Source organism: Bombus terrestris, chromosome 5, assembly GCF_910591885.1.
Source record: "Bombus terrestris chromosome 5, iyBomTerr1.2, whole genome shotgun sequence".
Lineage (NCBI taxonomy): Eukaryota > Metazoa > Arthropoda > Insecta > Hymenoptera > Apidae > Bombus > Bombus terrestris.
The window spans coordinates 6,164,780-6,180,009 of NC_063273.1; the positions used below are offsets into that span (position 1 = coordinate 6,164,780).

General features: G+C 49.2%; 1 protein-coding gene across 6 annotated transcripts in view; it reads left to right on the forward strand.

Moving 5' to 3' along the window:
- Positions 1 to 15,230, forward strand: part of LOC100645321 — a 229,634-nt gene that overhangs the window by 172,058 nt on the left and 42,346 nt on the right. For all 6 annotated transcript variants that reach the window (XM_048405948.1, XM_048405944.1, XM_020863067.2 and 3 more), the window contains one exon: positions 854 to 1,031. In XM_048405948.1, the coding sequence (XP_048261905.1) occupies positions 870 to 1,031 (162 nt within the window). In that variant the 5' untranslated portion in view covers positions 854 to 869. The remainder of the gene's footprint in view (positions 1 to 853; positions 1,032 to 15,230) is intronic.

The window sequence follows — 15,230 nt, forward strand, 5'->3', positions numbered from 1 at the left end:
TGTGCATGCGGTGCGTAGAAAAAATAACACGTTTACCCCGTAGGCGCACGAGTTGCACCGGTCAAGAGTTTCCCCTCTCTCTATTCTCTGGTCAGCAGCCATTAGAACCGGCTACCAGACGCGTATCTCTTAATTAGCCGGCGAAATCCACTCTCCAGCCGCCGTTGGGAGCCTGGCCCGTTATCAATTTAACCCCCGGCCGCGAACTTTCTCGGTCAACCGGCATTTCTCCTTTTTCATTTTTTCTCTCTCAAGCCTGGAGACTCCAGTCTCGTGCTCCGGTTCTCCTTGCTTCGCCTAGACCACCGCCGTAGCCACCGCCTGTTTTCCCTCGACGATACCCGTTGCTAACGAGTTTATCCGACCGACGGCCCAGCGTTGTCCCTTCCGTTCCGCAGCTTCTCTTCGACGCTTTCTTTTTTCCTCTTCGCCCGTTCTTTACTCTCCGTCTTTGTCTCTCGTTAGAAGAACGTCCGGTTCACGTACGTACGATCGCTGTTCCACCGAGTAACGAGATTTCCGCGAAGCGCACGTAGATTGTTTTCCGTGCAGGCGTTTTGCACGGCATTCCAAGGGTAGACAGAAGGAACACCGAGGGTAACTCGGTTTCCAGGGTTCCGAGGAAAACGTTCGACCCGCGAACAACTCGGACTCGGAGGAGAGAAAAAAAGTGAAAGAAAAAAGATCGATGCCGCGCTAGTTGGAAGCTACTCCTACACGCGAGAGGAAAAGAGGAAGAATAAATTACGAGAGGCGGCGCAGCCTTGGGGAGGAGATAAAGCTTCTCCCACGTGCCGATTAATAGTTCTGTCAATAAGATTAATCGAGCGTTGATTTTCCATGTGGTTTTCAGCACGCTGAGGTGGAGGATGGAGGAGCTGGAAACGCTGGAGAGCACGGAGTGCCCTGAGTGCCCCGGGCCACCCCCGGAGTTCCGGTTGCCGCCACCCCCTCGGCCACCCTTCCTCACCGACGGCACCTTTTGCTCGGAGGAGCCCCTCACCGAGATCGAAGATTGCGTCGCCATTCCGGTAAGTTCGATTCCTCCGATTATCCCTGCCGTTACTCTTACAACGTTTCGTGAATTCTCGCGAATTCTCCAATTGACCAAAGCCGTTGTTCGATCATTGGCGAGCGATCATGCGAAAACGTCGATGTAGGATTCTTATCGAGCTTCTTACGAAACTTCGTACAACTTCGTACTTGAATCTGCAAAGGGACTGCCGCGTCGTGGCACATCACCACGTTCGTTAATTCTTGATACAACTCGCGCCGTGCATTCATAACTCTCCTGTTTGATCTTGAAGTCTTACGTTGGTTTGCTTCGGTCATCCATCTTTGAGAAAGTTGGCGTACCTTCGTCACCTATCAAGTACTCCCTGGCGTGATCCACGCATCCGAAAGTATCTACTCGAATATTCCATTTTAACTTCCATTTTGTATCCTAACGGTGAACCGTGAAACACGAGCAAGGCAAAGTAATCTTCTCCTCGAAAAGCCATAACCCAAGTCGATGGAACTAACCGGCGGGCACCGGAATCGGGAGTTTGATGAGTCCGGTGGAATAGAAATTCCTGAATAGGGCGGTCGAAATGGCGGAACAGGTGGCAGAAAAGAACCGGTGGAAGAAAGAGCATAGAGCCACGGTTGCTCGATTCATATCGAAAGGACGGGATTTTAAGGCGGGATAAATTCCGGAACTCCTTATCCGACGCCAGCAAATTGAATCGGGAACGTGCGGGGACAAAAACGAGATCTCCTGCTCTCCTCCTCTCTTCTTCGTTCGTCGTCGTGTAACTTCTTCCTCGTGAGAAATCATCTCTTGACAAAATATCCCTCTGGAATTCGGCTCTCGGCGATAGAAGTTCTTAAAAGAGAAAAACGACCGTCCCGACTGTACGATGTTTAAACGTTGAAATAAGAAAGGCAACTATTAACAGCGATCCGGGAACACGTATAGCAGTTCTAACTTTCCGTTCGGTTGGAAACGATTCGGAAGATGAGGAAAGAATTCCAATTAAAGTAGTTCGGCCAATATTCTCCACCCGTGCACCGTACAGGTAACTTTCGAATAAGTTGCCACGCGTAGTTTGCCGCAACCAGCCTTTACAATTCTCCGTGGGTCCCGTGGACACCAAAAGGCTTCATTTTTCCTCTTTCGCAGCAATAAATCTTGGCCAGCGGCTCGATTAATCCCCGTCGCTCGTTTTATTATCGTCGTCGCGCGACCATTCCTAAGGATTCTTCCGTCTTCAAGAAAATCGGAGAATCGGTACGTCGTAGCACACGAGCGATACCGACTTCAGTTCGTTTCTACCAATTAAACGATTTCTCCCGGCTCTGGCTCTATACTTTTTAACGAGGTAACTCGTTATTAAAATATGCCCAAGTTTTACGACCTCCCGTAATCCCAGCACACGTTCTCTAAAATTTCATTTATGCGAAAGACTCTAACGGAGCTTAGTGTACGCGTCGCTCTCGCTCGTTAAGCTTTATCGTCGAGCAAATCGGCCAGGCCGGCGACACGGAACGTTGAGAAAAGAGAACGCAAAGGAGAATCAAGGGTAGAGAAAGGAGAGTAGGATCATCGGGACGGATGTTAAAAGTGAGACCAGTTGGTTAGAGTAATCGGTTCGGGTTGCTGTTCCTCCGGTCTGTTGCTCCGGATCGAGAGGTAGCTCTCTGTTTGCTCTCTCGTTGCACCAACGAAACAGGGACAGACGATAGAACGACGCGCTGTTTCTGTTATTGTCTTTAGCGGCCCGTTAAAAAACTGTATTTACCCGTGACAGGCGCCATCGGTCTGCCACCGCGCCTCCTCTTTTTCATCGTCTTCCCCATCCTCTTCCTCTCTCGACTTTTTTCCTCGCCGCGTGGCGAAGACCGGTGCGCTGGCCGGATAAAAACGGCGCGGGCCTATTAATAGAGAACACGTGTCTCGGCAGCGTCGTGAACTCGGGGACCCATTATCGCCCGACGATTTTACATCATTACGCGTAATTGGAGGATCCGCCGGCCGCGCCGTGCCGCGAGATTTATCTTCCGTTTCGTTTCGATTAAACGGCCTGCGGAATCTCGCGGGAATTTCCAGAGGGAAAAACCGGCGAAGCAGAGGACGGAGCACGGGACGAAGAGAAAGGATGCTGGTGGTGTGACGAACCAGGGAAAAGCGGAGAGGTACGATCGTTTTAATCGCGAATCGGTTCGCCCGTAAAATTCACGTTATTTACAGCGGCGAACAGCGGCCATTTATAATTTCTAATTTCGCGCCGGCCGCGTTCTATTAAATCACTTTAATATCGGGCCAGTGTCTTGCAGCGAGCGAGAGTTTAATCTAAAATAATTATTTAGCGGCACGAGGTAGGCGACCATCGGGTAAGCTACGCCAGCTTACGGTTGCCCCTGCGCCGAACGAGACATCCGCTGCTGTGCTAGGGGTAGGGGGTTGCCAACGTTTCACAGTGCACATGCAAATCCCGCGAGTTTCGAAGGAAAGCCCCGCTCTGGTTTTTGCCACCTCTCGTCTGGCTTTACGGGGTGTTAAACGCATCGGGCGTCCTTAATTGAATTCTCTCGCTCCTCTCTTTCCCGCCGCACACCCTCTCGCGCCAGCAGTAACTACCAAAATTGCAGTAAACATTTTGTCTGTCCTCCGACGCTCCTTGACCGAGCTCCTGCAGCTTCCATGACGCGACCTGGAAATTAGAACGACGAGAGACCTTTTGTCTCTCGTTTCGCCACCGTCTTTGTCTTCCCCTGCGCGTTCCAACCCCTCTCAAGACGTTCGATCTGCGGGCGTGCACTGGGAGGCGTTGCCTTTTCAGTCCTCGGTCTTTAGCTACCAACGATCCGTCGATTTGTTCCGAGAATCATATTACGATTCTCCCTCTCGACGATTCTTGCCTGCCCCGGTTGATACCCGCGAACGAAATTACATCTTCCTACGCTTAATATCAAAGGATGCGTCTTGTAAGGGAAACTTCGAAGAAGCTTCGTTTGAGAAAAGGAGAGAAAGAAGTCGTCGTGCAGGGAATCGTCGTAAAGAGCGTAAGAGAATTGAAAAGATGGAGATACAGAGGATGGAGGACGAGAACTGGATGACAGTAATTAAAAAGCAGTTGGCGAATACAACTCCTGTAAGTCGTTTCGAGTTTATTACGCGATATTTAATAAGCCGCTTCACTTCGTACTTTTAGCCGAGCGTTTCTTCGCCGTCTTTCATCGATGGCTCCGTCAGTCTTTTCTACTCTATCGCCACGTATATATAGCGATAGTTTCCAGCGAATATTTTCAGAATTAATATCTTCTTCCTGTCGCGTGTTCGAGGATGACAATGATAGCAATGACGGCTCTCTGTACGCGAGGAACCACCAGCTATCCAGCGTCCGCCTCTTTATCAACCACCGCGAAAAATTGCGTTAACTCTCCGGTATAATGCGGCGGTATAGTGCGACCAATTGGACTCTACGTTTGAATTATGAGTCGCGCGAGATCGCGTCCGCCACCGTCTGGCTACGAAAAGCAATGCGTTTAAGGATGCGCGGATTGGAAACGCGCAAACGGAGAAAGTTGAGCCGGCCGTTGAACCAAGAAAAAGAAACGAGAAGAAACTGCTAGCCGCAGGTCGCGGCGAGATCGGGGTCGCTTCCCTTTCGGCTAACCTTCGATCGAGGAGCGGCCACATTGAGGGCGGAGAGTGAAAGGGGTGGAGCAGGGAGGGTGGAAAAGGGAAAAAGTCTTGGGTGATGGCGTTTTTGCATCGAGCGAGTCTCTTTATTACGCCTGGGAATCCGCTTTGTTTCTGGCGGTGTGCTGGGGGCGATAGGTGGGGACGAAGGGATGACAAAGAACAGCGTGGCAGTGGCGAGGCGGAAAAGCGAGAAAAGGGACGCGAAGAAAGATGAGAAGGGAAGGGGGAAGAATTCCCGCGTTCCCCTAGGCAGAAGTTTGCGCGGCGGCTAAGCACGCCGAGAGGACTAAAAAGTAAACCAGCCTGGAAAATGGGAAGAAAAGGGGTAGTTATTGCCGATTTCGCGGCGGCGGCAACGGAGGTGGGCTATCCTCCGGCTGGCGCTGTATCGTTGCTGCAGCTACGGTTAATTACAGCACGAGTGGAATTGGTTTCGTTTATCGGGCAGAGCTCGATGGAACGTATCGTCATTTCGAGCGTCCGGATAGCAAATCGATGCCAGACGTCGACGTTCTCCTCCTGGGTATCGACAGAGGACCCTCGTCCGGATTATCTCGAACCGATTGTGTCTCTTCCTCTTCTCTTTCGTCGATAGTCCGGATTTCCTGTCAGTCTGTCCGAGGACTCGTGGCCAGGGGTCCAGCCGATTTGGCTACTGCAATAACCGACGCTCTATGCACCACGTTAATTTCCACGATTATTTATCGAATTTATTCGCTCCACCTGGACGACTGTTTCACCTTCTTCTTTGCCGAATGATATTGAAATCCTGGAGCCGTCTAAGAGCTGATGTTTCGCTGTACGGTCATCAAATTGGAGCACGTGAAACGCTCATGAACATGGCCATTGAAAAATCACAATATCGTTGGAGATAGAGTGGAGTCAGTAAAGCAGGAAGCGAAATCCTTTGATCGCAGCAAAGGTCTTCGGTCGTCCTCCCTTCTGGTCCGAAGATTCCATCGCACAGAGGATAAAACCTCGGGGCAGACAGTTACGCGCTTTGTTCCAGCGTATATACAAAGCACCGATTTATCCTGTTCGTTCCGCGGCGCGCGTAATATTTTCCCGCTTCGTGTGTGCCCCTGCATATCGTTGTACCTAGGAATTCTTTAGCATACTCCTCTCCGCTTTTCAATCCATCCGCCATCCTCTGCGCTTCTTCTGCGAATAACGAACGTATCTCATCAAGATGTCACAACTAAATCCTCCGCAAAAAGAAACACGTGATCCTGCAAGCTTTCCCACGTCTGATGGTTAAACGAAGCAAAAACACGAACAACGGGCAAGGAAATAGACCGTTGTGCCTCGTTGGACAAACGTAAAAGTCACTTTTCTCTTGTTACCGAGCGTTTATTTTTATCGTCGAGTATCCTCCGATCGTCGCGTAACAAAGCAAAAGGTTTGATAAGCGAAGAAACGCGATAGTTGGAGAAATATCTCGGCGCAATAAATCCGGCTCCGGTGTAAGCCAGTTGGTTATTAAATGGCTATTAAACGGAAAGCGAGCAGATACCCGTGGCGCGAACTACGTGTTCGTTATCTCGGATTAGAGTCGATATTAAATGGCAAGTATCGCGTCCGTTTGGGCTGCGATCGAGCGTGACGTAATCAGCGAGCGTGTAAGCGCGTAAAGTACCGGTTGAAACGTCCGGTATGCGCGCGCACGTACGCGTATCCCGCGAGCGCGTTAAGTTTGCCCGGAAAATCGCGATAAATCATCGACGTCGCTGCATACTGCGCGTAAATCACCGATTAATCCGCCACGGCCCACCGCGTTATCGGTCTCCTTGCTCGTTCGACGGTTTTCGCGCTCGAAATTTCGATCGATTTGCAAACGATAAGACGGAGGAGCGTTCGAGCAGAGTAGGTGAACGGTAGTTGCGGGTGAAGAAGCGTCGGAAGCCCGGGGCGGCTGTTTGCACGGTAGAACCGTAGAAACATCGAGGTAGAACCGACGAGAGGTTGCTGTAATGTGAGCGTCACGCGTCAAGTTAATCTTCTGTCGAGAGACGAGGAAGATGTACCGGGAGAACTGGCTCGACAACGTGTTTATATAGCGTTGTTGTTGTTTGTCTAGCTCGTTGGAAGGGAAGACCTGTTTTTCGATGATAGGGGCTGGTCTTTCCGGGATTTCTCTAGGTAGGAATCACGCAAGGATCGTGGCACGTTTAACGAACCGATAAACCTTTCCTGCACGAGACGAAAGCAATCGTGACAATTTTTTAAACAGCCGAACAAACAATTTTTTTAAAGTCACAGCTTTCTCCTTAATGTCCTTGAAATATAGGAGTCCATAAGTATGAACGATTTTCAGATAACTTAATGTTGGTAGAGTTATGTAAATACGATTTCAGCGTGCGAACTCGAGGTAAGTCGACGTTTAATGCGGTATATATGGTAAGGTTGTGTGTGACGAGCCTCTTATTCTTTCGTTAGGCGTAGGCGACGAAGAAGGGGATCGACGAGAGCCCTTAGTCGAGATTCTTCCCGGCGGCTGATATCGCCTCGCGTCGTTAGCCCCATTATTATATCCGCGAATAACCGCGTTCCGCCCGATTCCATCGCTGTTCACGGGTTTTACTTCGACATAAAGGCCACCAATAACCGTCCCGACCGCGTAATAACATCGCTCCCTTGTCCTTGAAAGGGCGCGATAAATCGACCGCGACAGCGGCCATCCCTTTTTCCCACCAAGATAGAATCGTCTTGAAAGATCGGTGAGTTCGGCGGAATAAACGCCGCATGATAGAAATTGCTTGTCTCGGTTCCAGAATAAAGGAGATTCTACTTAAGAAGATGCGGTTCAAGTGGTCGTTTCTTATGGAACTGTTTAGTCTGCGGCAATGACTCTCGTAAAGGCACTCTGGAAAGCGTTACGCGATAATCTCGATGGAACTTGAAGAAGAGCTTAGGAGATATTTAACTCTGGGAATATGAGAAATATAAACAAAAGCGAACTCGAATAGGAAGAAAATTTCTCGTTGAAGGAAATGAAAATTCTCTTGCCGTTGAAGGGAACTGCGTCTAAGACGCTGGTCGTTTCATAAAGGTTTCTTTCGTTGCGTGTACTGTGTACAGCTTTAAACTCGACGGTTCTAGCAGTCCAAGCATAGAAACGCGGAGGTTCACAATAAAGATCGTGTTTCACACGAATGCTCGAACCATCTATAACTTTCTTGATTTCATTAAGATAAGAGGCAAATGGCGAGGGCTCAGCTTCGTTCATTGGAAGCACAATTTAACGCTAAAGAGTAGTAATGGAAGTAAAACACCGTGGTAAAACTTCCACGAGATTGTCGGATAATCTATAGATACGAGAAGTTATCGCCATAAGCGACGTAGCATAGACTATGAGGCAAAATCCTTCTAAACTCGTGTCGAGTATCCACGGGATTTATAAATTACACGCTTTAAGGTCTCGTGCGTACCGCGCTACTCTACGACCGGAAGGGTAACGTTCCTGCGCATTCGTTGCTTGAGGAAAAAAGAGGACATGGTTTTCCCATGTCAAATAAGGACCAAACAGTCGATTATAATTAGATCAAAGAAACAAGACGGAATCGTAGAAGACTCCAGACACGAGAAAAGTGTGCAGGCCTGCGTCGACTCCCTGTCGTCGCCTGGCGGCGTGTTTACACAGCACGCTTCCGTGGAAATGAGCACGTGAAAACTTTCTCGACCTTGTGAACGAACACGGGTCACGACCAACCCTTGGGAAAAATAATCACTTTTCGTTCCGTGCTTCCGCTTCGTTCGCTCGTCCGATAAAATGCAGAACGAAAAATTTCTCCTACACCTTTTACACGAACAATTTCCCCGCGACTGAACGCACGTCCTCTGGACGACGCGGAAATTTCCTCGAGAACTCGTTTCACGTATCCATAATTCAGCGGAAAATAAGCAACGGGGCGTGCAGCGAGGGAATTTGCGGTCAGCGAGAGAATTCCGACGTTAACGGGGGTTCGTCGTCGTCGGATCGCTGGCAGTCCAAATGTTGACGAGGTTTACGGTTTCTCCAGTTTCGCGGGACGAGCCGTGTTTACGCGTATCCGGAATAATCAAGGGCTGGTCGGGGATCGTAACGAGGGTGTAGCGAAACCGCAGCCGCTAAGCCGTGCGCTCCACCGACCGACATGGACTCGGTTCGCGTGAACCAAACGACCCTTTGCACCCAGGATCCACATCCCTGGCGTCGTTAGTCGTCGCTTCGTAGCGGGTCATGCGGAAAAATTTTGCGGGCTTCCACCCTTCGAAACTCTGCGGTCCATTAAAATCGCTCGCGTGCTAAGGAACCTCGTGTTTCGAACCGATTCCTTCGGCCCTCGTGCTTGTTAGGATTTGCTGATACGCATCCCGTGTTTACGAGTGTTTGCAGGGTCTGATGGTGAAATTCACGCTGCTATTTATTGGCGAAAGTGCGAAAAGTAGCCATTACGTAAAATTGGAAGAAAGGCCAATCAGATCACGCGAGAGAATTGCACGTGAGTTTTTCCAGGAAGTATCTTGTTAAAGCGGAAGGAAAGAGGATGGAGGAGAATAAAATCCTTAATAGGAATGATAATCGTGAAGCAAAAAAAGTTGATGGACTTCGCTATAGGATAACGTAAATAAGAATGAGTTGTACGAGAATAGAGGTTTGAGAAAAGCGATGGAAGAAATTCGTTGTCTAGACACGTGTCTCTTAATCGCAGCTTCCGGGGAAAAGCGGCAGAAAACGGACAAAACGAGAGCAACGCGGAAGCGTGGCGCGCGTCAAAACGTGCCAAACGAAGTGAAACGCATTCCGAAGGGAAGAAGAAGAGGCTAGAAAAGAGGCGACGTTTCTGGGAATCTCCTGAATCTCGTGGAGAATGACGATGGTAATCGCGTCGCGCGAACGTCGCCTGCTTCTTTTTCCCGAATGCTCGAGAAATAAAAGCATTCGCAGCGCGCCAGAGTCAACTTCTTTCCGGAAGGATCGTCGTCGGTGAAAAACGATTACCTCGTTTTCTCGTGAAAGTAACCGCATTGGAATACTTTGATTACGCTTAACGCCACGCCGACTGTACTCGGTTGGTTCCGCGGTACTTACAGCGCGTCGTTAACGATCCTGGCCCTAGGTTACGTCTAATGGCATCATTAACTCTTAATGAACACTTGCGCGAACTTTAATGACTAACGAGCTACCTCTCTGTCCCTAGAAATTTCTAGAAAACTTGGATTTCTTGGGCGTGACGATCGACCGAGCCAAATGCGAAATATCCCTCAGGAATGTTAAATCTGGGCTAAAAGAAACATTCTTGTCGTTGGAATAGGAACGGTAGCTCCGTTAAATTCTTTTCAACCTTCGTTTAAGCGACGATGAAATTCGGAACGTCTGCACGACGCGAAATCAGCGTCGATGACAGGGTCCAAGAAAGGCTATACCTTCGTTAGCCCATAGCAGAGAGCATCGCGTAGAACAATATCGTTTCGACGCGCACACAAGCGAGGTTCGTGTTTAATTTTCCGACCGGAAGCACGAACGCGTCCCATCGAATATGCCAGCCTCTTCTCTGTCCCTGCTAATATCTAATTCCCAGAGGTTGCGGTAAACGAGACGATCGGCGAAAACAAGTGGCGAGGGCGACGACGAAAAGAGGATAAGGAGAAGCTTTGTCCCTCGAAATCCTCGAAAGTTCTGTTCACGCTCGAACGACGCCCAACTTCCTTCGTCACAGGCGGCAGAGACTAACGAGGGGCTGTTCGGTAACCGTACCAACGTTTCTCCAACGTCGAACGATTAATACAATCGAGCTCCGTTTTGAATCTTCCTACGAAAATATGAAATAAATTAGATAGGACATTCAGACGAGTCTGCTGAAATCTAAATCGACTCCAAAAGGAATAATAACAATGACAGATGTTTTAATCAATTTTTCCAAGATTTTTGGAATTTTACACGTTGTCAGCGTTAACTAATTAACTGATAGTTAACGAGAGAACGGTTCCATCGGATGTTAAAAAGGGGTGGAATATTAGTCAGCGATCAACTTTCTCGCCGCGATGTTCCCATTTCTCGGGTCTTCGTTAAAGTCATGGCCCGAGTTTTTTTTGTTTGAAACACAATTTCGCCACGTTGCAGACCGCCTCGGTTTCGCGCTTTAATCTCGCGGCTGCCTGCCGAGCATCAAACGAAAGGGCGGCTTAAACTTTAATACCGTTGATATTCACCGCGCTCGCTCCGTTTTCATTCGCGGTTTGGCCTTCGTGTCACCATGGCACAGATTCTCCGGCGGTTCAATGCGAAAAAGGCCGCGGTTGCCCGGGAATTAATGTCGCGTCGAACTCCGTAAACGAGGCTACTTCGAAACTCCATGGAGAGTTCCGCCGCGGCGAGCACGAGACCGCGTCATCCATTCTCGGCTGAACGCGTTTCCTCCGGGGAAAGCGAGAGTTCCTTGAAAAGGGATCGTTTCCCAGGGCAAGGGTATCAAAGAGCTACGATTAGCGAGAAGCTGGGTTATTCCGGGCTTTTCCGGAGGGAAGCTTCATGACTCGAGGCAACAACGGGACCACAGGTGATATCGTTGATTCTGTTTCGCAGCTATGTAAATTTAAATCGACCCTTCCAAACTACATTTTTCTTTTCTTTTTTTTTTTTCTATTTCTTGGACCCGTGTCTTTGAATGGATAACCTCCTTTTCTTGCTCTAACGATGATAAAGTGGAAACCCTTCTAGGCTGATGTTCGAATATGATGGATAGGAGAAAGAATCTTTTTCTTCTATCTTTGAACTGGTCGGGAATGATCTTGCTAAACGCGGCCAATCCGACGAGAAAAGAAAGAATCGAAATGTGCGGTGCAAGGGTGAAACGCGGGGAATAGCGGAGCCATAGCTTCACCCCGTTCCGGTTCAGACAGCGACATCGTCTGCCGGGGCTAGATTAAAGGGTGAATGTATACATTCGATGAGAATCGTGTCCCTGGTCGGCCTAACGATCCCTTTGGCGGCTGCTCGAATGTCACACACGGCGAACCTCGACGTGAACGACGCGGAGTCCACCCCTCGAATCGTCGCCGTTCGTGAAAAAGGAGGATCCGGCAGCGACAGCTACCGTTTCCTTCCTCGGATTACTTCATTATCGGGTGCCGCCCATCTACCCGTTCCAGCCGAGCAAAAAACTTTCTAATCCCGTCGACGACAAGAATTTCTCATCCGATATTCGATTCTTCTTCGAGCTGGACACAGCGACCGCCCCTTTCCAACGGAAAATCGCATCGTTCGTTCTGGATCTCGCGAGATTCCAACGTTCTAGTTTCCCTTGTCCCGTAGACTTTGAATAGTTGGTAATTCGCCGCTTGCTCTGAAAGCTGAAAATCGCGAATTCGCGGTCGCGTGCACGCGTCGATTCAATATGCATCAGCAAACGCGCGGGATTCTTGTTAAGATCAATAATAGCCACTGGTTAACCGGTTGTGTAAGCCGCAGAGCTTCTGACTGATATTGACACAGGTAATACACCGTTTACTGGGTTAGTGGATCGATAGCGGTGTAAAGAGCGCGTCTGGTTAAGCGTTTCGGCACTCGAAAGCAAACGAATCCAACGATATCGCGGGTCTATCGTCTACGAGAAACGGTTCGCCCTGGGAAGGCACAAGGTGGGAGAAAATTACGTGTTGCGAGCAACGAACGTGGAAGCCTGTAACATTGTCCACAGGGATCAAAGCTGAAACCACGCGAACCCCTTTGTGAAAGGATGGCGCGCAAACAGTTTGGGTGGCTCTGGTTCTTCTGTTGCTGGACGAGCAGCTTCTCGAAACGAACCATCGGATCGATTTCCAAGGATGACGAGACGAGTCTCGTCTTCTCGTCCTCGTCCTCTTCCTCTTTCTCTCGTTCCGCGGTAGATAAATTTCCATGCTGAACGGAGCTAGCAGAGATTGACGTTGAAACGATGAATCAGCGGGGACGAAATTTAAATAATGGCCACCCCGGCGGCCGACTGACGAGACAAGGAGAGGGTGAGAGAAAATGATGGCCGCGTATGCTGCCGGTTCACGGTGAGCAGCGCGAATCTTCCCGATAAAACTGACACATTTTAAATCATTATGAATTACGACTCGATTGTAAGATGGCAAAGGGAAATTTCTGAATGTATTTTACAGCTTAGAACGAGAGATCAGCTAGCGAAACGAATAATCGATACCCGAGATTAAATGAAAATTCCCTGGAAGCCACGTGTAATTTTCACGGGAGATTGGTTTTTCGAATAGTTTGATATGTCGGAGGGGTAACGAAGTCGAGGTGTCGCCATTGTGGGATTCATTTTTCGATCACGGCCGAGGGTGTCACGGCGAAGAAAGGAAATTCTCGGCTTCGCCGTTTAATCCCGCGGTTCGGGGGAATATTATGTGCGACGCCCGAAATGAAACAGAATCCCCGATAAAAGGGAAATTGGAACTTTTCCTGGGGATCGATCTTTCGCAAAGAAGCCGAACAAGCCTGTAAAAACGCACTCGCCCCTCCTCCTTCTTCCCTTCTCGTCTCTTTCTGTTAACCTGGAAACCGGCGAATGGATTACACGAAAGAGTTGCCGCGAGATCGATGAGAAAAGAAGCGACCGAGAAAGGTGAAACGCTCTATTTTTCACCAGGATGATATTCGAATCTCGCGAACGAATATTCCACCCCACTCGAGAACGCGAGTTTGGCTAAACGCTTTCGCCGAGCTTTCATCGACTACACACTATGGCTTTCGAGTTGCCGCTTCACCGACTTTCTTCTTTTTCCTACTTCGTGAGTCTACAACAAACGAGAAATTAACAGAAAGAGGAGAGATTGCAAGAGCGTGCATCTTCGCGAAGATTTCCATTTCCTGGCAAATAACATCGTTCAATTTACAGACTGCTCGGCTTTCTTCCCCTCCCTCTCTCTCTCTCTCTTTCTCCGTTCTTTCTCTCCCTCGGTAACCTCGTTCCGACAGTCTACGAGAAGAAACGGACGCGAAGAGGAAGAGAGACTTTGCATGGAGAAGGTTCATTTGTCTTCGATTCCCGGTACGCACCTGTGAATAGAGACTTACCGCTCGTTATAGAGCTTACCGATACAGAAAGCCAGCCACGCACGGCAGCAACCGCGTTTCCGGTAATTTCGTTGCTCGCGAGCAATCGCCTTTGACGAATTTCGCTGGAAACTCGACGAACGAAAGACCAGCTTCGTTACCGTTTCGTCAGTTTATCATTCTCTGCCTGTTACGATTATTTTTATAGCGACGCGAGGGCAATGACGGGAAAACGAATGGACCATCGGATGAAAATGGAAGGAAAAGACGCGGTAAGAAACGGATGGTAACGATAACACGGAAGATTTAATCGAGCCGGCCGAGATAACAACCACGGGCTGCGTTAAGACAGAGGTATAATTAATTCGCTTAGAGGCGGACTTATTTCCCTTAGCGAGTAAATATTCCTCGAAATAAAGTGGGAAATATTAATGCAACGTTAGCCGATTCTCGGCTCTGGCTGACGTACGAGATAACGAGCTTTTTCCAAATGAAAATTTCATCCCACTCGAAGCCCGTGTCTTCCGTACGCAGCCGCTGACGCAGAATTCAATCTTTCGCTGCATTTTTCCAGCTACCCTGGAATCTCGGTCGAATAATATTTTTCCACAACAGCGAGCCGAATTCGTGACTCCGCTCTCATTCTCTGCGTCGCTATAAGCTACGACAGCACGCGAAACTTGCTTTATGAGAATAACGCGTTTGAACGATATAAGAAGGTTATCGCTCTTCTGTTCTCCTCGCGTCGAACCTAATAAAAATCGCTATCGATATCCGACGATGAGCTCGGCGTCGAAACGTCGACTTTCTTTACCCCTTTCGAAACTCACGAACGTACACGCGATAGGATAGAAATGCTGGCAACCACGATTCCAGAGGTTGAAACCTCCGAGGAAACGGAGAAAGGAGAAACATTGTTTACCGGTGGAACACAGAGCTAACTAAGTTGCCATCTTAACGGAGTGACTTAATTGAAAGGAAAACCTGGTTGCTCGAGATGCTATCGTCGAGCAGGAAATTTTCATTCTCGCCGAGACAGCCGGCGGAAAAATCGGCCAAAGCCCGGAGGCGTGCGCGATAATTCCGACTGCTTCGGACGGCGGCGAGTCAGCCAGAGGCAACAGAGACAGGATTGTAAAAGGAGGCAGAAAGGGGTGAGTGGGTTGCCGCGAAGCGTTCACCGAAGCGGCACCGCAATTCGTTCCGTTTCGAATATCAAAAACAATTCGCCCCACGGGTGCCACGTGGCTGGCAGAAGGGTTAGTGGATCTTCCTAACTGTGACGAGATAGGGTGAGTAGGTTTTAGCCGAAATATCTAACAGGGTAGAAGCCGAGGGTAGGCCATTCTGGAGCGTCGCGCGTCCTGAATGAAACGGTAGGCGATATTAAAGCACGTCCGGAATGCTGCTCTCCGTGTCGTTAAACACTCCTACACACAGCATCCCCCTGTCTTGTCTTCTCCACCCCGCGCTTTCATCCCCTATGATATTACGCCATTTCGGGGGACCAGATATTAT